General features: G+C 36.4%; 1 protein-coding gene across 7 annotated transcripts in view; it reads right to left on the bottom strand.

The window, feature by feature from the left end:
- Positions 1-18,943, bottom strand: part of CDH8 (cadherin 8) — a 153,450-nt gene that overhangs the window by 63,890 nt on the left and 70,617 nt on the right. For all 7 annotated transcript variants that reach the window (XR_012044175.1, XM_072873261.1, XM_072873264.1 and 4 more), the window contains exons 6-7: positions 17,336-17,455; positions 3,898-4,065 (exon numbers count right to left, since the gene is read on the bottom strand). Coding sequence is in view for 6 of the 7 variants with exons in the window: in XM_072873261.1 (XP_072729362.1) it covers positions 3,898-4,065; positions 17,336-17,455 (288 nt within the window). In the remaining variant the exon portion in view is untranslated. The remainder of the gene's footprint in view (positions 1-3,897; positions 4,066-17,335; positions 17,456-18,943) is intronic.

The raw sequence follows: 18,943 nt of genomic DNA, 5'->3' as shown, positions 1-18,943 counted from the left end.
AGTATCTCTTGTGTGCTCTTCATTTGTTTATACTTCCCCAATGCAAACTCTTGAGATCTGCAACTGATACAAATCACATTTACACAAGTTATTTACTGAAAGCAGCAAAACGTGTTCCTTACATAGGAATATTCAGTTTACTGTATGTGAATGTTCTTTTCATTACAGTAGTATCCTGCTTCTTCCTTGCAGGAATGCTTAGTGTTGGCAAACATAAAGATTAAGCTACTTTCACCACTGAAAGTATGCAACGTTCTCTACTGCAGATGCTGTTGAACTTACCGTTTTATTTACAGACGTGTAGTTAGAATTCAACTATGAAACTTTGGCTTTTACTCTGTAGAAAATTGGTCTAATACTTTAAAGATGCCTTATACAATTTCAGATCTTTACTACTTTTTTGACCCTTTTAATTTGATTTGGTTTTGTTTGTTTAACCCCTTCCACCTCCCTTTTGTGGTAAGGAACTAATTAAGAAACATTCAAGGAAACTCCCAAACTTTATGTTTTAAAGGAAACAGTAACTTCTCATAGAAATCATTACTGTATTTACTATTTGGTTGTAGGGTTAGACTAAATTCCACTAGAAAGTGCTATTCAAATTGTCAGCATTTTTATTTTTTGTAATACTTGCTTCAAACCTTCTGACCTAAGAAGTGTCAAAAATCAATTTAGAACTCGTAATATATTATTTTAAGTAAGCATTTTATTAAGAGAAAACTCAAAATACCCATTTTACTATTATATCTCTCACTTCTTAACAGTATTCTGAAAAACAGAAGACACATGCATGCTTTACATCAAAAATTCTTTATGGAGTGCCTATTTTTTTACCTCTTGGTAATTTACACTTATTTAAGCTATGGTGAATACGTGACCTAATCAACTGCAGTGCTACTTATTAGTTAAAACAGTCAAAAGGAATTCAAAGTTAGCAGATGAGATCATTAAAATAGTTTTTGACAAAGGGTTCTGGACTTCTTCTTTTCTGTCCTCACAGTTGTTCTAAGACAATGTGTGTTTTTTACTGTTATGTGCAGCTAGTAGTTTTCTAAAAACCAAATGTCCTGGAGTTGTTGCTTTAACTGTTTGTAGGCTGATTGCAGTAGCAACGGTTGAAAGTAGGAAGGAAACTGTGAGGAATTCACAAATACATATATTAACTATACATATAGTCTGTCCCAAAGTGATTTTTTTTTGTTATGTTTCTAGGCTAAATTATTAGAGATAATTTGGAGATCATCAAGGTTCCTCAAGAATATTCATAATGGCTCACAAACAATGAGCAGCCAAAGCAATTAAGTGCCTCAGGAGACTAAATTATGTATTCATAATTTATACTACTGTCCACACTTTGTGGTTTGAATCTCCAGACACAGTTGATTGCATTTTTAAGTTGGTATTTTTCTCTCAGATTTATTAAGATAGTTTACAAAATATTGTTAAAAAATTTATTATGATGCAGTTGACTCTTTTACACAAATTGCTCTCAAGAATTATGAATTGTCCTGTCAAGATGTCATAGTGCAGAGCTGACCAAAAACCCACATTATACATCTTTGAAAACCCTTGGTTTTCACAGCAGTGCACAGTTGTTCTCAGTACAATCCTATGGTAAACTGCCAGGTTAAAAACTTCTGTGACTTATAAAATGCCTCTAAAACTATTTCAAAGAGATCACAGGAGTAGTGAAAGTTCATCTTTTTCATTTCTAAAACCCAGGAGGCTAACACTCTCTGAAATCAAACCATAAATACACATTTCTGTCCTGCCTGGAAACTATAAACCGATAAAACACACTGCTTTCTGAGTTCATTACAATTTATTGTGAAAGCAGCATGTATTACATCTTATGAATTTCTATTTCATTCTGGTTAGGCACTGTTGTAAGTTTGATCCTTTCTTATTTTCCTTCCCAGGTAAATGCAAACCGTGCTTCAACGGCGTAAAAAAATGTTAAAGACTTGATCAGTTCTTGTAATAAGGCCAGAGTCATGACTAATCTGTAATGCCAGGCAGCATGCTATGAATACTTAGTTTTAAAAGGCAGAATTTGTAGTAACATCCAGTTACAATATTTACCATGGATCATCCTCATTAAATGCAATACAGACATAATACAAAGTTATAATACTGCAATTTTTTTCTAATGAAGTTGCATAATGGTCAGTGTTATAACAGGGTGGTTATTCCTAGATGGCAAGTTGAATTCTGCGCTGGAATGCACTAGCTATAACAGCTTCAAAGACAGCAACTCACTCTTTGTTGAAGGAAAACTAATCTACATTTTCCATATAGAAAATACATGTCAGGGATCTGTGATGTGGTCTTCCTCATGCTACCCAGTCAATGCATCACTGTACCCAAACTACGGGAGAACAGATATGAATAAACTGCACAGGGAAAGTGCAGTTTAATCTCCGTATACCTTCACTCCTGTGCTTCCTGCTGAGACCTCCAGCAAATGTACCAATTAGCACCAGTTGTGTTGCTGATTTTCTGATCAGCTTTTTTCATACTGACAGGCAAAGGCGGAGACAGAAAGTGCTGATACAAATATAAAAGCCAGGTAAGCTGGCAAAAGTAGATCTGTAGTCACAGAGTTAGAGCTACAGTACATTACAGGTATAAAAGAAATGTCCCTCTGCATTCTGGTGATACGGTTCAGCCAGGAGTCTCATCTATAGATGTGACATTTTTAGGGAAATTGTCATCATATGTTGGAAAGCACTACTACACAAGTGCAAGCAATGCAATGTGATATGAAGTAAAAAATTTATACATTTCTTATTTTATAATGAGAGAAAACCTTTTATTGTGCACAGTGTGTTTATCTGTTAAAAACCACTAAGATGAGGTAATAAAATATATATTCTGCAAATAGCTTTTACATCTGCTTATTTATTTTATTTTTTTTTTCCTCTATATATACCTGTATGTGCATTTTCTAGGCTACAGGAGCGTATTTATCACATGCTGAGTACTAGGACAAACCCATTTCACTCTTTGCATCTTCAGACCAGGGCAAAAGTGGATTTCAAGTCATACATAGGTGGAAAATAACTAATTTTACATTGGAGGCATAAGTACCTTGTTAGAAAAACATGCTTCTAATAAAGTGAAAATGATACAAAATCTAGATGTGAACATTCTCCGACCCCAAAACAGACTCTTAATACCTTACAACTTTAGTTTTTCAGAACAAGCTGGATAAAAAGATAAGTTTCTAATAGTGCATTAGATTGCACCTGTTCCAAATAAAATCAATCCACTCATTACACTCTTCCCTCTTCTTTTTTCGTCTTCATCTTTGAAATAGACTACAAAGCTTGTAGAGAATCTCAGCAGCATGCCAAATCATTTTAACCTAGCCCAGCAAGATAGCCATTGGAACCACAGTAATAAATATGGATTTTGAATTAAAGATCAACAATTATCTACACTCAGTCTTATTTTCTTTGTTTTTTTCACTATTACCTAATTAGTCAAACCTTTATTTCTTTTATCAGTTATATATGTCTTTTACTGGTGGTGTCACTTGTCTGCATGAGACGGAAGCACATATAACAGCAACTAAAATTAGCACTTAGAAACAACTATACTGAAAGCAAATAAATATATGAAGAAAAGTCCCCAGGCCCTTTTGTGTGGATGTAAGAGGGCTAACAAGGAAGACAGAGAGTTGTGTACACTGTTGTGGATGTAATTCCATCTTTCCCAAGCTCTTAATCAGGCAAAGGACTCTTAACCTTTCTCTAGTAGCAGCTACATATTTTTAAATTACATTACAAACCCAGGCAATATAATGATAAAAAAGGAGCTTGATAAAAAAAAAAAAGAAAAAAGCACTATATTACTTTCTTATATAGGAGAACACATACATATAATGGCACTTACTCTGTGCAAACTTAGGAGGATTGTCATTAACATCAGTGAGTGTAATTGTCACTGTTGTAGTTCCAGAGAGTCCACCCATATGTCCTCCCATGTCCTTTGCTTGGATGACCACAAAGTATTCTTCTTTGGCTTCTCTGTCCATGTTGGGAAGAGCTGTTTTAATTATAGCTACAATAACGGGGGGGAAAAATGTCAGGTACAGACACAAATTCAGTTTTTGCAGCTATTTTTATAGATATATGTAAATATTGGTACAAAAATTGAACTGCTAAAGGTCCAGTTAAGTTGCCTCTTAGTACTAAGGATAAAGAAGAGTTTGAGATTTTCAAAGTGTATTAGAGCTCACCTACCTTGATTTAATTAAAAATGCAATGAAATTGTGGTCCAAAACCCCTTAATTAATCATACCTGCGATACATATTAATTTTTACATTTTTTTCCTGATAAACTTTTTGGTTTCTGTCCCACCTCCCACCGAAATACATCGTTTCCCCACAGAATTCACAAACAGAAGATGACCGCATAGTAAACTTAATCTGTAAACACTGTTAAGTGTATCTGTCAGATTAATTGTTTCAAATATTTTAAACCCAAAACCATTATTTTAATCTGCTCTTGTATATAATGCAGGCTACAGTTGTAAGTTCCCTTAAGTCCTAAATCAAGTGCCTAAACTTCTACTGGAGAATGACAGCATGTCTTTCAGCATAGTCACCAGTACTGCAAGCTCCTAAAGGCACTCCATTGTCCCTACTCTAGGAGGGCCACTCGTGGGACAATGATCTCGGTAAGCTGCTATCACCTACTTTATTAGGTTAGACTCTTTCAAAGATAGAGAAGTAAAATGATCTGTAGTATATCAAAACATAAAATGTCAGTGGGCTAGCAGGAAGATATCTGGAAGGGACAGTCCAATTAAGTACGGGGCCAGATCCACCGCAAAATCCTACAGATTTCATGGACATCTAACAGAAGAAATAATAAAATCTTTTTTTCTTTCCAAAAGTTCTCCACCTGTAATGTGCTATTATATTCACAACATTCAGTATGGAAAGTGCAATACTAAATGTTTAATGCTAAACTGAAATGGTGTTCATCACAGTCTAGTAATGTCCACCATAATAAAAAGCTAAGAATCAACTCAAGAAGTCCCACTAAACCTAGGGAAAACAACTCTAAATGTTAAATTGAAATACGGAATTTGTTTTTCTTTTAATCCTGTTTTTGAAATTTATTTTTTAAAAAACCATTTGTCTGTGAAAAGAGAGCACAAAGTTCAAGTTACTGAACTGTCTTAGTGCTAAGTGAAGTGTAAGGACGCCGAGGGGAATTGAATCCACCATTGCAGTGGTTCCTTTAAACCATGGCGGTTGAGGGTTCTTATGAGGCATAAAGAAGAGTGTCTCTCTTCATGGGCCTGTACTTAGAGCTGAAGGACACAGTTTATGGGTGGATATTGACAGTAACTCTCTAAGTCTATGGAATTAATTAAAAAAAAGAAGGTAAGAATTCTATATGGTACTGTATATTTGTTAAGAATTGCATGTTGAATAGAGTGGCCAAGTTAATAATAGCGGTCTTGTAACCTACACTTTTGTAAATGATTTCCATAAAATATTTTGGGTTGTTTTCTTACATATTTTATAAATATAATTCTGGATGAAAATGAAACCTCTATCTTATGACTGCAACTGCCAAGCCAGAGTAATCTCTTGTTCCCAAGGAACTCGATACCTAACCAGTGATTTTTCATTCCAACATGTGGCAAGTGGGGTTGGGAGCAGCAAGGCCAGCCGCACTGCAGTTACAGGTGAGCTGGGAGCAGAGTGTGGAAACAAGGCAGGCAGGAGCAGTGACACCAACAAGGAGCCAGACTGCAGGCTGGCAAGCCAGGGTCCCACTCAGATCCAGAGACAGTGGCCAGGCTGAGCCACAGTCTGATGATCACCCAGTGAGTCCGCAGCAACAAGGCAGGTCTGAGGCCAGGCCAGGAAACCCAGCCGGGGGGTCTGGACCTGGGTCAGAACCGAGAAAATACAAGACCGGGCGCAGATGTAGCACAGCCAAGGGCCAGCGGTAGAGCCTCAGCCTAAAAGCAGCTCCCAAGGAAAAGGAGGGGCAGCCCCTGCATGAAACTTTCTTCACAACAGCTCGTATCAGCAAAGGAGCTGACCTTGGATGCAGCCAGCTACACTTCTAAACTTAACCAACTAAACTCCTTGAAGGAGATTGTGCTCAGGACCCTGACAAATATAATGCAATCCAGTGCTTGTAAAACCAATGAAGCAGCCTTGAAGTACAACATTCATGCAATTTAACTATTCTGTAGCATCCATAGGAGGGGACATAAGTTATTCTGCAAAACACTGAAGAATATGCTTCTGTTAAATTTTTTGAATGAAAACAGGGGAACAGTAAAACCCAGAAGATAATAATAAACATTTATCAGATGTGATAGGTGCAAAATACATTCAGTAAAAGAGTAGGGCCATTTCCTCCATAGCATCCTGGCTAAGAAGAGTAAATGATATTTATTTCTAAAAGCATTTGACAGTTGTGACTGGTTTGGACTGATTGGTTTATTATTTAGGAATAATAATGATGCATTCTGTGAAAAATTCTATTGTTATAAATGAGGTGACTCATAAAAAGGATGCTAATGCAAACTAGGGGTATCAGAATTTGGTCCACATTAATTTTTTTCATTAATAGAGTTGATCCAAAGATCAGTGAAACCTTATTTCAGTGGGTTTTGTATTAAGCGTACTATAACTTTTCCTCCATTTTTATTTGTTAGGCAGAGTTTCCCTTGTTAGTTTGTGTTGTTTTTGTTTTTAAACCTAATTCACATAGTTAAGTCTAGCCTACAGGTGACTTGTATAAGATGCCACATTTTGTATTCTGCAGTTTCCTCTGAGACAAGTTAATGATTTCAATAAAGTGATGATTTTTCCTAGACATGTATTTTAATTTGTCTCTTAATGTATGGAACAGTCTAGCCCTTGTCTATGGTTTGAAAGACATCAGGAAGATTAAATACCTTAAAAAGGGCCTAAATCAGAATTACAGTTTCTGACTTTTAAGACATAAAAATTGGGGGGTTTTTTCTGTATAAAGATACTAATGCGACCTGTTATTTCAATAGTTTTATACATATTTCTATCTGCTGTCTCAGCCCATAAACCATTTGCCAGAAGCTAAGAGTTATGACAAAGTCAAGTTTCAATTTCAAACACAACAAAAAGCTAAAAAGAAGTTTACTGTTTTAATTACTACAAGAGGAGCTGAAGGTTTTAAAACATCAAATAAATCCAAATTACACAGGCTGATTGTTACCACCAGTATTTCCATATTTGGAATCTACAGAACGGAGGTCAGCAAAAGAGAAGTGTCAGTATCTCTTATGAGGCAATTAATAAACACAAAAAGGCTCTGTCCTCACCTAGGTAACATGATCGAGACAAAGACAGAGTAAGAGAGCTATGCATAGAGAATTTCAAGGATATTTATTTGTTCTTTTGCTTTATTCACCAGTTCTCAGGCTGGGCTCACAGGAAGTACTGAAACTTTCCATCTATTTTTAGAAAACAGTTCAGCCTCACCAAATACTAATACGCATACAGCACACAGAACATTAACTCATTGAGCATTCAACCTGCTCTACTTCAATTCAACCCAGAAACAAATCGAGAATAAAAACATAATCATTTTCACCATGCTATGATGGATGAAAATGAGATGTGCCAAACAGGAGAGCAGTTTAAAAGCAAGGGATGAGAATTACCGTAAACTAATGTAAGGCAGGTAGATGCTTGTTGGAAGATTGTACTCAGAACAGTTATCAATGGCTTACTGTCAAAGTGCATAGATGGATGAAGTGGTTCACAGGGTTTGCTCTGCTTCTAGCGTCATTCAATATTTCCTGAACGATGCAAGACAGGAAGAACTTATGAAGCCTTGCAGATGACACAAAGTTGGGAGCCATTGCAAGTACTGGAAGAACGGGATTAGAGTTCAAAACAATTTTGACAAATTGGATAGTCTAAAAAAGCAGGATGCATCTCAATTTGGCAAGTAAAAAGTATTTTGTGTGGGTGAAACAATTAATTTCACAATTACAATAGAGCAGATGACTCACAAGACAGAAAAGAATGTGGAGTCAAAACGAGCTGAAGATGAGTCAACAGCGTTTTGCTGATAAAAATGCTCAAACATTTCCTGGTATATTAGCTAGTATGTTATATGGAAGAACTGTGGAACAATCCTTCCAGTTCACTCAAACTGGCAAGACTGCAGCTGGAATGATGTGTCCAGTTTTGAAAAAAATTAGTTTATATAGTTAGGGAAGTATGAGGAAAGACTTTACAGCCAAATACGTAAAAATTACTGGGAGGTACTCTCTTTTTCCGCTGGGGATAAGAGAAGAAATGATGGGCCTAAAATATAAACCACAAAATGAGTTTAAATTGCAGCAAGAGAGATTTCAGTTAAACATTAGGGGAACACTTTCTAACAGAAAAGGTAAGTACAGACAGAGAAGGCTGCCTGTAGAATTTGTAGCATTTCCATTACTGCAAGTTTTTAAGAACCTATCAGACAAATGTCTGTCAAGATTGAGAAGGGATAAACCTGATCCTTTTGTGGGGCAAGGGCACTCACTGCATTCTCACTTGAGGTCCCTTCCCTCCATATTGTCTAAGATAAGGCTTTATCTCTATGTACTCTAAAATATTTCACAAACCTTAGTCCTGTGAAAACATTCAATGGACATGTAGCACAGCCACTGAACAGATACCTGCATCGTAATTTGGCTATGGATCCTCTGACTAAAGCTGGAAACATCAGGAAGCGGGTTGGATGGTAAAGCAATCAAGAAGTAATCTATTTCTTCATGGAAGTACCTTTTTTTTTTTTTTTTTTGGCTGAGTTGCTTTTCCTAAACAGCTATTGGTGTCACACTGCTCAATAGCAAATAAAACAGCTGCAGAATGGGATTTACTTTTACAGTGGTCCTAAATGCACACACTGAGCAATTTGCACAATCTGCCTCACAACTTGAATCGGTTAAAATGCACCCCTGTGGACTACTTTCAAAAACCTATTTGGAAGAATATACACTGTCTCACACTGAAAAAGATCAGGGGAAAAGAAGCAATGTGTCAGAGGCTACAGCTAATGAAGAGAAAGAAGAAAAGCAAAAGGAACAATAGAAATAAGGATCTGTTTTTCACTTTTCACTTTCTATTTTTTTAAGGATCTCTTTATGGTAACACTAAAACTACACATAATAATAATTGAGAACATGGAACAAAACCAAGCAAGCACTATGCAAAATTGGAATCTGGCCCTGAAAAGCCTTTCTTAAGCATCTCATTCATCTCACACATTTTGATGAAGACTTCCTGCAATTTCAACTTCATACTTTGGAACTTTCCCTTCTTCATTTTGGAAGAGCTAAGTAATTGCTTTGATCTTCCTTCTGTGCTAAAATCTTGGTGAAGATTCTTATTAAATATAACAGTCATTTAGGACCCAAACTCCTGAAAAATCAATCTTGCAATTTCTTCAGAGAGCCGTGAGATGCATTCATTGTATTCCCATGAAGCACACTGACTTCAGTGATGTTTTAGCAGTCCATAAAAAAGGTTCACTTGGAGATCTGTGGAAAACCCGTACCATAATTCCTAAAAAATGAACAGATCACAACTAACTTTCTTGAAAATTAAAAAAATTCTAGTACTTTGATGATGTGATACAGGCATACTGATCCATTATTTTTAATTCAATTTACCCTTCATAAAAATCATAATCATTTTAATAAAAATTATCATCAAATATTCTCATTTCCTACTTAGTTCCAGTGCTTTAGGATTTTTATTTTAGCAAGACAAGAAAAAAATCTGTAGTCTCTAGCAAAGTTGGCTAACTTTCTAGAAAAATTATCAGTTACAGGAGTTGTCTGAACTGCATTCAGATATAGACACATTTCAAATCAAAGATATTAGCCACAGTAAGAATAATCACTAGGTGAGGAATTGAATACTATGTTATACCATTTTATGTGGAGTGATTCTGTGCCATTTTTGTATTTTTAAGAGAGAAGCTAACAGTGTACATATCTTATTACCATGTTTATTTTTTAAAATTGTATGGGGAAGATGGCCTGACTTTCTGTTAAACAGCAAGATGAAGGTCGAATATCGTTTTATTAATTCTCTTGTTTCTTGTGTAACCTACAATTTATTGTATTTTCTTTTTCAGCCCATATTACTACCATTCTTGTGTTTCCTGATCTTGCTTTCATTCTGAAGTAGACCTTGCAAGTTTGCCATTGTGCGTAAATGAAAGCTACCTACCTTTCACTATATGTATTCTGCTCCAAGAATATCATATAGGATACGACTGGATAACACCTATTACAATACTGCCTTTTTAATTCAGATGAACTTGTATCTGGGTTTTATAGTATGGGTAAAAAGCCTTCATCTCTACTTACCAGCCATTCCCTTTTCCCTGGGACCAAGTTTCACTGGCATAGTGAAAGGATCACCCTCTCACCAACCGAGAATTAATGCAATAAATATTCTGCACTGCATTTATGACCTTGCTTCCTTAGGATTTTATTTGCAATGATCCTCTAATACCTATAATTATGCTAGACACTTTACAGAAAGTAGCCTTGGATTCTTTTCCCAATGATTTCCAAATCCAGCTGTGTAGTTCAAATTCCTCTGATTCAGTCTCTTGAAGAACAACATTATTTAGATATGTAGCCCCTGTTTTCCTACTCAGCATGAGGAAAGTGGTTAAGTCCTAAGTGTTTCACTAGCTTTCTAAAATGATAGAGGTATTGCTCTGAAATGCAAGAAATATGTGTGGTATCAGCTTTTTTGTTACTACTATTATTAGATAAACTCTAGAAGCAGAGATCACCTTTTTTCAAACGCCAATCTGTCTTGATCTTAAGCCACTCATCTTTACCAACTACAGACCATCATAACTGTTTTCAAATGTCTCTGCAGTGATTTTATACTTCCTTTATTAATCAGAAAAGACATCTCTTGCTGCTACTGAAGGACCCAATCCTACATACCTTATCCATAATAGTTGCACTTTATACTTCCAAGTAAAAAGCAAGAACTGTAGGACTGACCCTCAGGTCTGCTGCACTAGCAGCTTGTCAGTAAACTCTCTCTTCTAATGGGCTGTCACCAAGACAACTCTGAGAATCACCAAAGAATCTCTGTACAAACACCTTAATGCAACTCCTAAGGTTGCACAGTATACTTAGTACACAATGACAAGAAAAGGCTTATACTAGTTTGAAAATATACTCTATTTTCAGCATTGCGCCTAAGTGCATCAAATGCTGTCAAGACAGAGCTGAAGGTGCTGTAACGGAAGCCACCAAGTATAAACTCCAGAAATCCTTGCATGTGCTGGAGCTGATTCTGCTACCTTGGGAACATTGCTATCCAGGCTGCATGGACCTACCTTCTGTATGCTGCTGCACACACCTGCCTTCTCCTCTAGGAGACGAGTTCCTACACCTCACTTGCTAAGACAGAACAACATCTACCCATCCCTGTTCATGCCTCTTAACATTATTTCAGTTAAAAAATTAATTAACTTTAACTAAATCTGTACATATTGGCAAGGATATCACAGCAGCACTAGTTAATAAAATGAGCTAGAAAGCAACAGTTCAATCCAGGCTCTGCCTAATGTTGAACAAGTTCTTTCTCCACACTAATTCCATGAGGGTTTAAATCTAAACTATTTAGAAACTGAACTATTTAGAAAGGCTCTGTTGAACACGAGTTCGTTCTGTTCCTAGCAGCTCATTACTTTCCCCTTACAGTTGCAGATTACTTCCTGTATCAAAACTGTTTTCCCATCTCTCTCTAGTTTGAAAATGCTACCTTGTCATTTTATCATGAGTAATTACAGAAACAATCCCTGTCCCTCTTTTATTAACACCTCTCAAATATTTGCGCAGTGATTTCATATCCTCTTTTAATCACCTCTTATCCAGTTTATACAAATTAAGTTCAATCAATCTTTCATTATAAGCAATATTCTTCTCACCTTAGCTACCCTGCTTTGAACTTTCTTCAGTATTTCAGTAGTCTTTTTTTATGATGATGGGTCTTATCAGTACCGCATGCAATATTCTGAGGGCAGCTTGTGCTATTATTGATACGCACCATTACTAATAAACTGGACATTAACAACCAGATAGAAGAAATAGCCTGTAACATCACAAAAACGTCCATAACTCAAAAATTGCTGTCATTTATCCTCTCACTACCTTACTTGTTTTTATTCTGCTGGACTGTATTTCAAGGTCTAGATGGAGGAAGATAATACAGACTGCAAATTAAAATAAAAGATTCAAACCTGACTTCTGCTGAATGCCTGTTTCATTCCTTCTAGGCCTACTCATTTATGTTCTGATTTCAGAACCACAGGGTTCAACACTGTGGTCTAGAGAGGGCCATATACTAAATCATTAAAAGCTCTGCTGATTAAAGCATGTGCACTTTCACCTGGAAGTTAAAGCTAGGTATAGAAAAAAAATCCATTATTCACTCAAAAAAAATCCGCATTCTATTAGGAGAGTCTTCAGTTTTCTAGGTCTCCTGACTCTTCTATTCATCTCAGTTTTACTAACTTGAACTTTGGCTTTGTACCAAATGACCACATCCAAGACGGCAGTGTTTAAAATCTGTTCTTTTTCATATATAATAAGGGTTTATGCTTGAATAATACAATGTGTTTTCCAGTGCAGCAGGGCATTTGGCATAATTTGCCTTGTTCATCTAACTATATTTCAGGTATGTGTAGGAGTGACATTATTTAAGTTCATGTGAAATGTAAATAAGTCAGACACAGCCGAAAATGTATTTTCTCTGCCATTCCTATATTGTAGAACACAGTGTCACTTCATATTATGTTCCATTATGATAATCTTATTTTAAAGCTGACAGTCATGATTTAATATCCTTGAAAAAGCTTAAAAGTGAGACATGTACTTTAGCTACTTTTAGCAGTCTTAAGGAACCCCCTTCCCCAGCATTTTGATTGTCATTAGTTGGATTATGAGAGAACACATACAACTTGTATACCTTTATAAATAATACACAATAGTAAGGAAACCTGACATCGGTTAGTCAGATGTAACGATAATGATTTATGGAATATATTTTTGTCCACTGTGAATTTCGTTACTAATCTGATGTCGTCACATTGTAGGTTTAGCCTCTTGTAGAAAATGTGAATCTGTATCTTTGTAATTTATTATTTATATTTACTTTCTATCCAATAAACCAGTGGTCATATTAAAATTCACCTACGAAAAATGAAAAATAGTCAGAATAAGCCATCAAAAAAGCATTTACCCTAAGCCATATTCAGAGCACTGAATGAAAAATAACTTCTGAATTACCTTCTTTCATGTGTCTATAACTCATACAGAAGAATTTGCAAACTAGAACTGCAGAAGTATATGCATTTTTCATCTAAGGTAATGGAAAATTATTGTTTTATAGGTCACTTACCAGTACTTATTTCTGTGCACCCAGCATTATAGAATTGTTTTGGCAAGAAGGTTGAGAGGACTGTCAGAGTTTCAACCAAGAGTGTGATTCAAACAAGGACTACACCTAGTTAATGTCAAGTTAGTAGGAACAAAAAAGCAGAAGAGTAAGCAACTACTTTCCTCAGGTTTACCCTTAGGTGCAGCAACCCTTTCTACTGTAGGCATGAAGCCATATCCTACACCTTTGCTCCCTCTTTCTGTTCAGAGTACTACAGAAGGGAGAGGAATCAGGAGGCATGATTGGGATTATTCCTGATGAACAGGTCACAGTGTGCCATTAAAACAAAGCAGCAAGGTCAGACAATCTTTAGTCTGAGCCAGGAAATCAAAAAAATTACAGGCAGTACAGCCTATCCATGGCTGCCCTGGTGCTGGTAGCTGCACAGATCTAAACTTGGTCCTAACTGGTAATAAACAAAGCTAATAAAAGGTCAGTCATACAGAAAAATAGTAAGTCGATCAGCTCTAAGTAGCTATACTTTTGATAAATTTGATACACTCCCATGAATGACAGAAAATATTTACATTCTGAAGTGGATCACTTCAACACAGTCCATTTCTTAAAACAGTGATTCCATTTTGGGAAAGACACAATTCTAGACACAATATCTCTGTTCAGACACAATCCAGTTTCAAATGAATTGGAAAGGCTTTCAACTTAGCAGGGCACTAATAACATGTAACCACAGAGAAAATGTAGCTATACACACATCCCCCCCCCCGCCCAAAACAAACCCCAAACAAACCCCAAAGCCGAAAATATCTACCATGCTTGGAGGATCACCTTCAGGTTTGATTTGTTTTGGATAAGACACTACTATACCTGGCTGTTCTGCTTTGATTTGTACATTGTCACAATAGCATCCAAACAGCTTCCCACATGAAAACTTTCACTGAGATTCCCAAGTACTACATATAAGTGTGTAAGATAATGTGTCTTTCTGGCCTAGTTACTAAGAAGAAACAAAGATTAGTTGTGATGGTTCACATTGCTAAGGTTGGACAAATACAAAGAAACAAACATCTACATACTTTCTATTTGCTTTGGACATTTTCTTTTTGTTAAAATGCACCTTCCCCTCTATCTGTCCATGGTAACAGGACTACTGTTCGAATTACATAGCTGCTAAACTAGTGTGCGTGTTTTACGTACCACTACCTCTAAAAGGTAAAATATCCAGTGCCACAAGCTACTGCAAAATTGGAGCTATCTTAGCATAATACTATTGGCATTTTGAGGCTGCATGTAACAACCCATAAAAATCCCTCTGGTATGTAATAAACATTATCATACCCTTGCTCCAAAATTCTGGTATTACCAAGAAAATCTGCTCTGTAGTTTCTTACGTTTTCTGAAATCAACACTTCTCTTCAGAAGAACCACAACTATAATGCTGCTGGGTTTTAGAGCAATCTTTTTCACCCTGTATAATATGCAGCTGCAGTTTCTACATGACTACCTGCATCTGGTTAGCTTAATGACTAGACTTTTATGTACATTTATTGTTTACATATTCTAAACAAATGTGTGCTGGAGGGCTGTACGCAATTTGACATTTAGTATGGCTAAGATTTCTCTAAGTGAGTGAAGACACATCTCAGACATGAACAAATTCTGCAAATTTTAAAACATCGCAAGCAATGGATAGGTCCATCTTATATCATAGAAACAACTGCATACTCTCTGGACTTAACAAAGTGTTCGGTGGGTAGCTGTAAGATTAGTATGGTAGTTACACTACAGATGTAGGCCATTACATAGAGATGGCAAAGAAACAGAGGACAGCCTGAGTACATAAACTCATTCAGTTGTAATGGTTTAGAGAAGAACATAGTTGATGTCCTCCATAGATCTAGAAAAATGGGGAATCTGAAACCACTTATTCATTCAGAAGCAGCTCCATAATATGAAGCCACTTACTCACGGACTGTGACAAAGCCACAGTTGAATTCTTTAGGATTAAATTCCCTTTAGAAACTAACATGGTATTTTCATGGTAACTGAACTGCTACTCAAAGGAATATTTATAACTGGAAATGAAGGTAGGAGGGGGAATTTAATGCTAGTGAAACAGGAGAAAAATCATGATTTTCAGGTTCACCAAAAAGCTTTGGAGTTTTCTCTGGCTTTCACGATAATGGAAAACACTTTCCTAGGTGATGAATAGTTACTTCATTGGATTAAGCATAAGGTTTTAATGCAATACAAATAATAAACCTGAGTAAAATTAAACATTTTTTTACATTTAGAATATTTTCTTTCAGGCTATTTCATGTGAAAGAAGTGAAAAATCTTCTGTGTAGGTGGAGAATACACTTTTCAGCTCCTCTGTGAAAGCTGATGTATTCCTATGCTAAAGCACTAACTTTCCCTAGTAGAAACTGAGAAAGAGCCTACAGCTAATCCCCCTCTAATTAAGGCAGCTAACGCAAGTCATTACTGCATGCAATAATTTGTAGTAGTAAAAAAACCCAAATCATATGTTTTGATACTTGATGGTCAGGGGTCTGTTCAGAGTTATATTTCCACATGACCTGTGACAAATCAGCCAGCACAAACTAAGGGGCTTCACTAATAACACTCTCTTGACACACTTATTTTTGAAACAAGCTGCTGTTTTTCCATTGTGCTGTGCTAGAGTTATTCTTTGTAAAACTCTATTCTACATGCAGCTTAAAATAAAACACTGAATCCCATTCCAGAGATTGTTTTCACATTTAAGATAGCTGTCCTTCAACCAGAAGAAAATACTTTAATGGATTAATCCATTAACCTATTAATATTTATTGACCTATACTATTTACCTAAAGTCCCTGCAAGTTAGGACATTTCTAGGAGGAAAAGGAAATAAGTTTTCCCATGCAATCTCACCAGAAAGAGTTAAAGAACTCCAGGACTTTAAAAGAGTCTAGGAGTACTCTGTTTAATGTTGGTGAGAAAACTTAGCACACTTGATTTATCAAAAGCATCCTTTAATAATTTCTCCTAGCGTTTATTTCATAATTTTGTTAATCTGCATGAGGACAAGAATTTTTGCTCCTGCTTTAATCCTTTATGGTCATGTATATTCAGGTGGTTTTTTATATGTTTTAAAATGAGTTAGAGTTTTCTCAGGAAATCACAGCTGCTTGACTCACAGTGATTAAAAACAGCTTCTAGTAACAGGTCAAAGAATATAAGAATATCAAATCACTTTAAAAAACACTTCTCAGACATAACTAAATGAATTTGCTGTAAGTACAACATATGTACAGAAAACAAGAGGGAATGGATTTATTGACACTTCTTTCAGATGACTTTCAAGACTTTAAAACCACAGAGAAATAAAGTAATCCTAAATGCATGCTAATAAAACTTCATACCAACACTCTGTATCATGTTCTTTCTTTCCCCCAATCCATGCAATCAAAAAAGAAAAATAATTTTAATGAAAACACACAATATATTCACTAAATTCCAAAGCTAAACTGTAGTTTCTTTAACTGGAAATACTATAGGCTCATAGTGAAAATTACATTATGCTCCTTAAATTCCTCAGGACAAGTCTTTCAATCCCTAATCAGTTATAAGTCACACGGCACTTCCACTACCTTCGCTTTTGCTTCAGTAACTTCTGTAATATTAGCATCACCATTACTTACACTATCATTAATACAGATTTTTCTTTGTCTTTTCACATGATCAGACTCTGATGGAATACAAGTGAGACGTGTTACAACTCCGTAATACCGACAGACATCTACTTATGCTCCCTGTTTAAGTATATTACATGAAATACGTAAGAGGCAGCCACTTGTGTAAATATAACCCAGGGATTCCTCTTCAGAGTCACCTACCTGTATGTGGCTCAATAGAAAAGTAAGGCTGTCCTTCCAGAATGCTATAAACCAGCTTGGCACTATTTCCATAAACTGGATCATCTGCATCTGTAGCTGTTACTTTAGTAACAAAGGTGCCTAAATAAAAAGAACATACACAATTAACATTTACACTCTTACTAGAAATTTGCATAACTTATTTAAAAAACAGTTTGAAGCAAAAATTAATTTCCTTGAGTTGTATGACAATAATAAAAGAAAAAACATCAGTAACCACTTAAAACGTTACTTGTGGAACACAAACAAAACATTTTCCTTCAAGATGATATATGCCAGCAGACTGAATTTCTGGGTAAAAGAAAAACCTTTCTAGTAGCTGTATGATTTAAGGTTTCTTTGTAGAATGCATTTAAAGCTACCTGATAGATCTGTGTAGCCTTCAAGCATTTGCAAAGGAACCATATCAAAGGGATACGAAATACAAGGTTAATAATACAATATAATATGTTGCATTTAAGATTTGCAAAATCACATTTGAAAGAACCTTGCCAAGTTACAGAGACCGCATAGAAAAGCAATAATAAAAAGGATTCTTTTTTCTTCTCTTGGCTTGCAGCCATAATAATGGTTTGATGTGGCCACAGTGACAGAGTCAGGACAACATCTATTGTCTCTGAAATGAGTCTCTGCCACTGAGGGGTCCATTGTCTAGCCAGAGTTATAAATTCCATACTCTGACAAAAAAAACAGAAGAAAAAATTAAGGAAATTGCCCTTTTTATTTCTTAGGCAACATAGCACTTGCCATTTCTGTAAGAAGCAAAAACGAATGAAATTCAGTCAGCTACATTAAGCTTGCTGCAGATACTTTTTTTTGGATGACTTAAAAATATGATGACATTAATTATGCTAACAATAAAGACAATATCTACAGAGGGAGAGAAAGCAAGAGTAGGAGAGAGGTTAAGGGCTTGTGCTAATTTTGGCTGGAATAATTTTGGCTGGAGTTAATTTTCTTCATAGTAGCTAGTGTGGGGCTATGTTTTGGGTTTGTGCTGGAAACAGTGTTGATAACACAGGGATGTTTTCGTTCCTGCTGAGCAGTGCTTACACAGAGTCAAGGCCTTTTCTGCTCCTCACCCCACCCCACCAGCGAGGAGGCTGGGGGTGCACAAGGAGCTGGGAGGGGACACAGCTGGGACAGCTGACCCCAACTGACCAAAGGGCTGTTCCATACCATATCACATCATGCTCAGCATAGAAAGCTGGGGAAGAAGAAGGAAGGGGGGATGTTTGGAGTGATGGTGTGTTTGTCTTCCCAAGTAACCGTTACACGTGATGGAGCCCTGCTTTCCTGGAGATGGCTGAACACCTGCCTGCCCATGGGAAGGAGTGAATGAATTCCTTGTTTTGCTTTGCTTGCATGCACAGCTTCTGCTTTCCCTATTAAACTGTCTTTATCTCAACCCACGAGTGTTCTCACTTTTACCCTTCTGATTCTCTCCCCCATCCCATTGTGGGGGGAGAGAGCAAGCAGCTGTGTGGGGCTTAGTTGCCAGCTGTGGTTAAACCACAACAGGGCTGAATTATGTTTATGTTCAGAAAGGAAAAGAAACATAGCACCCAC

The sequence above is a fragment of the Ciconia boyciana genome, chromosome 9, assembly GCF_034638445.1.
Source record: "Ciconia boyciana chromosome 9, ASM3463844v1, whole genome shotgun sequence".
NCBI lineage: Eukaryota > Metazoa > Chordata > Aves > Ciconiiformes > Ciconiidae > Ciconia > Ciconia boyciana.
Note: the sequence above shows the minus strand (reverse complement) of the source record. Positions and strands in the feature narration are given on the sequence as shown.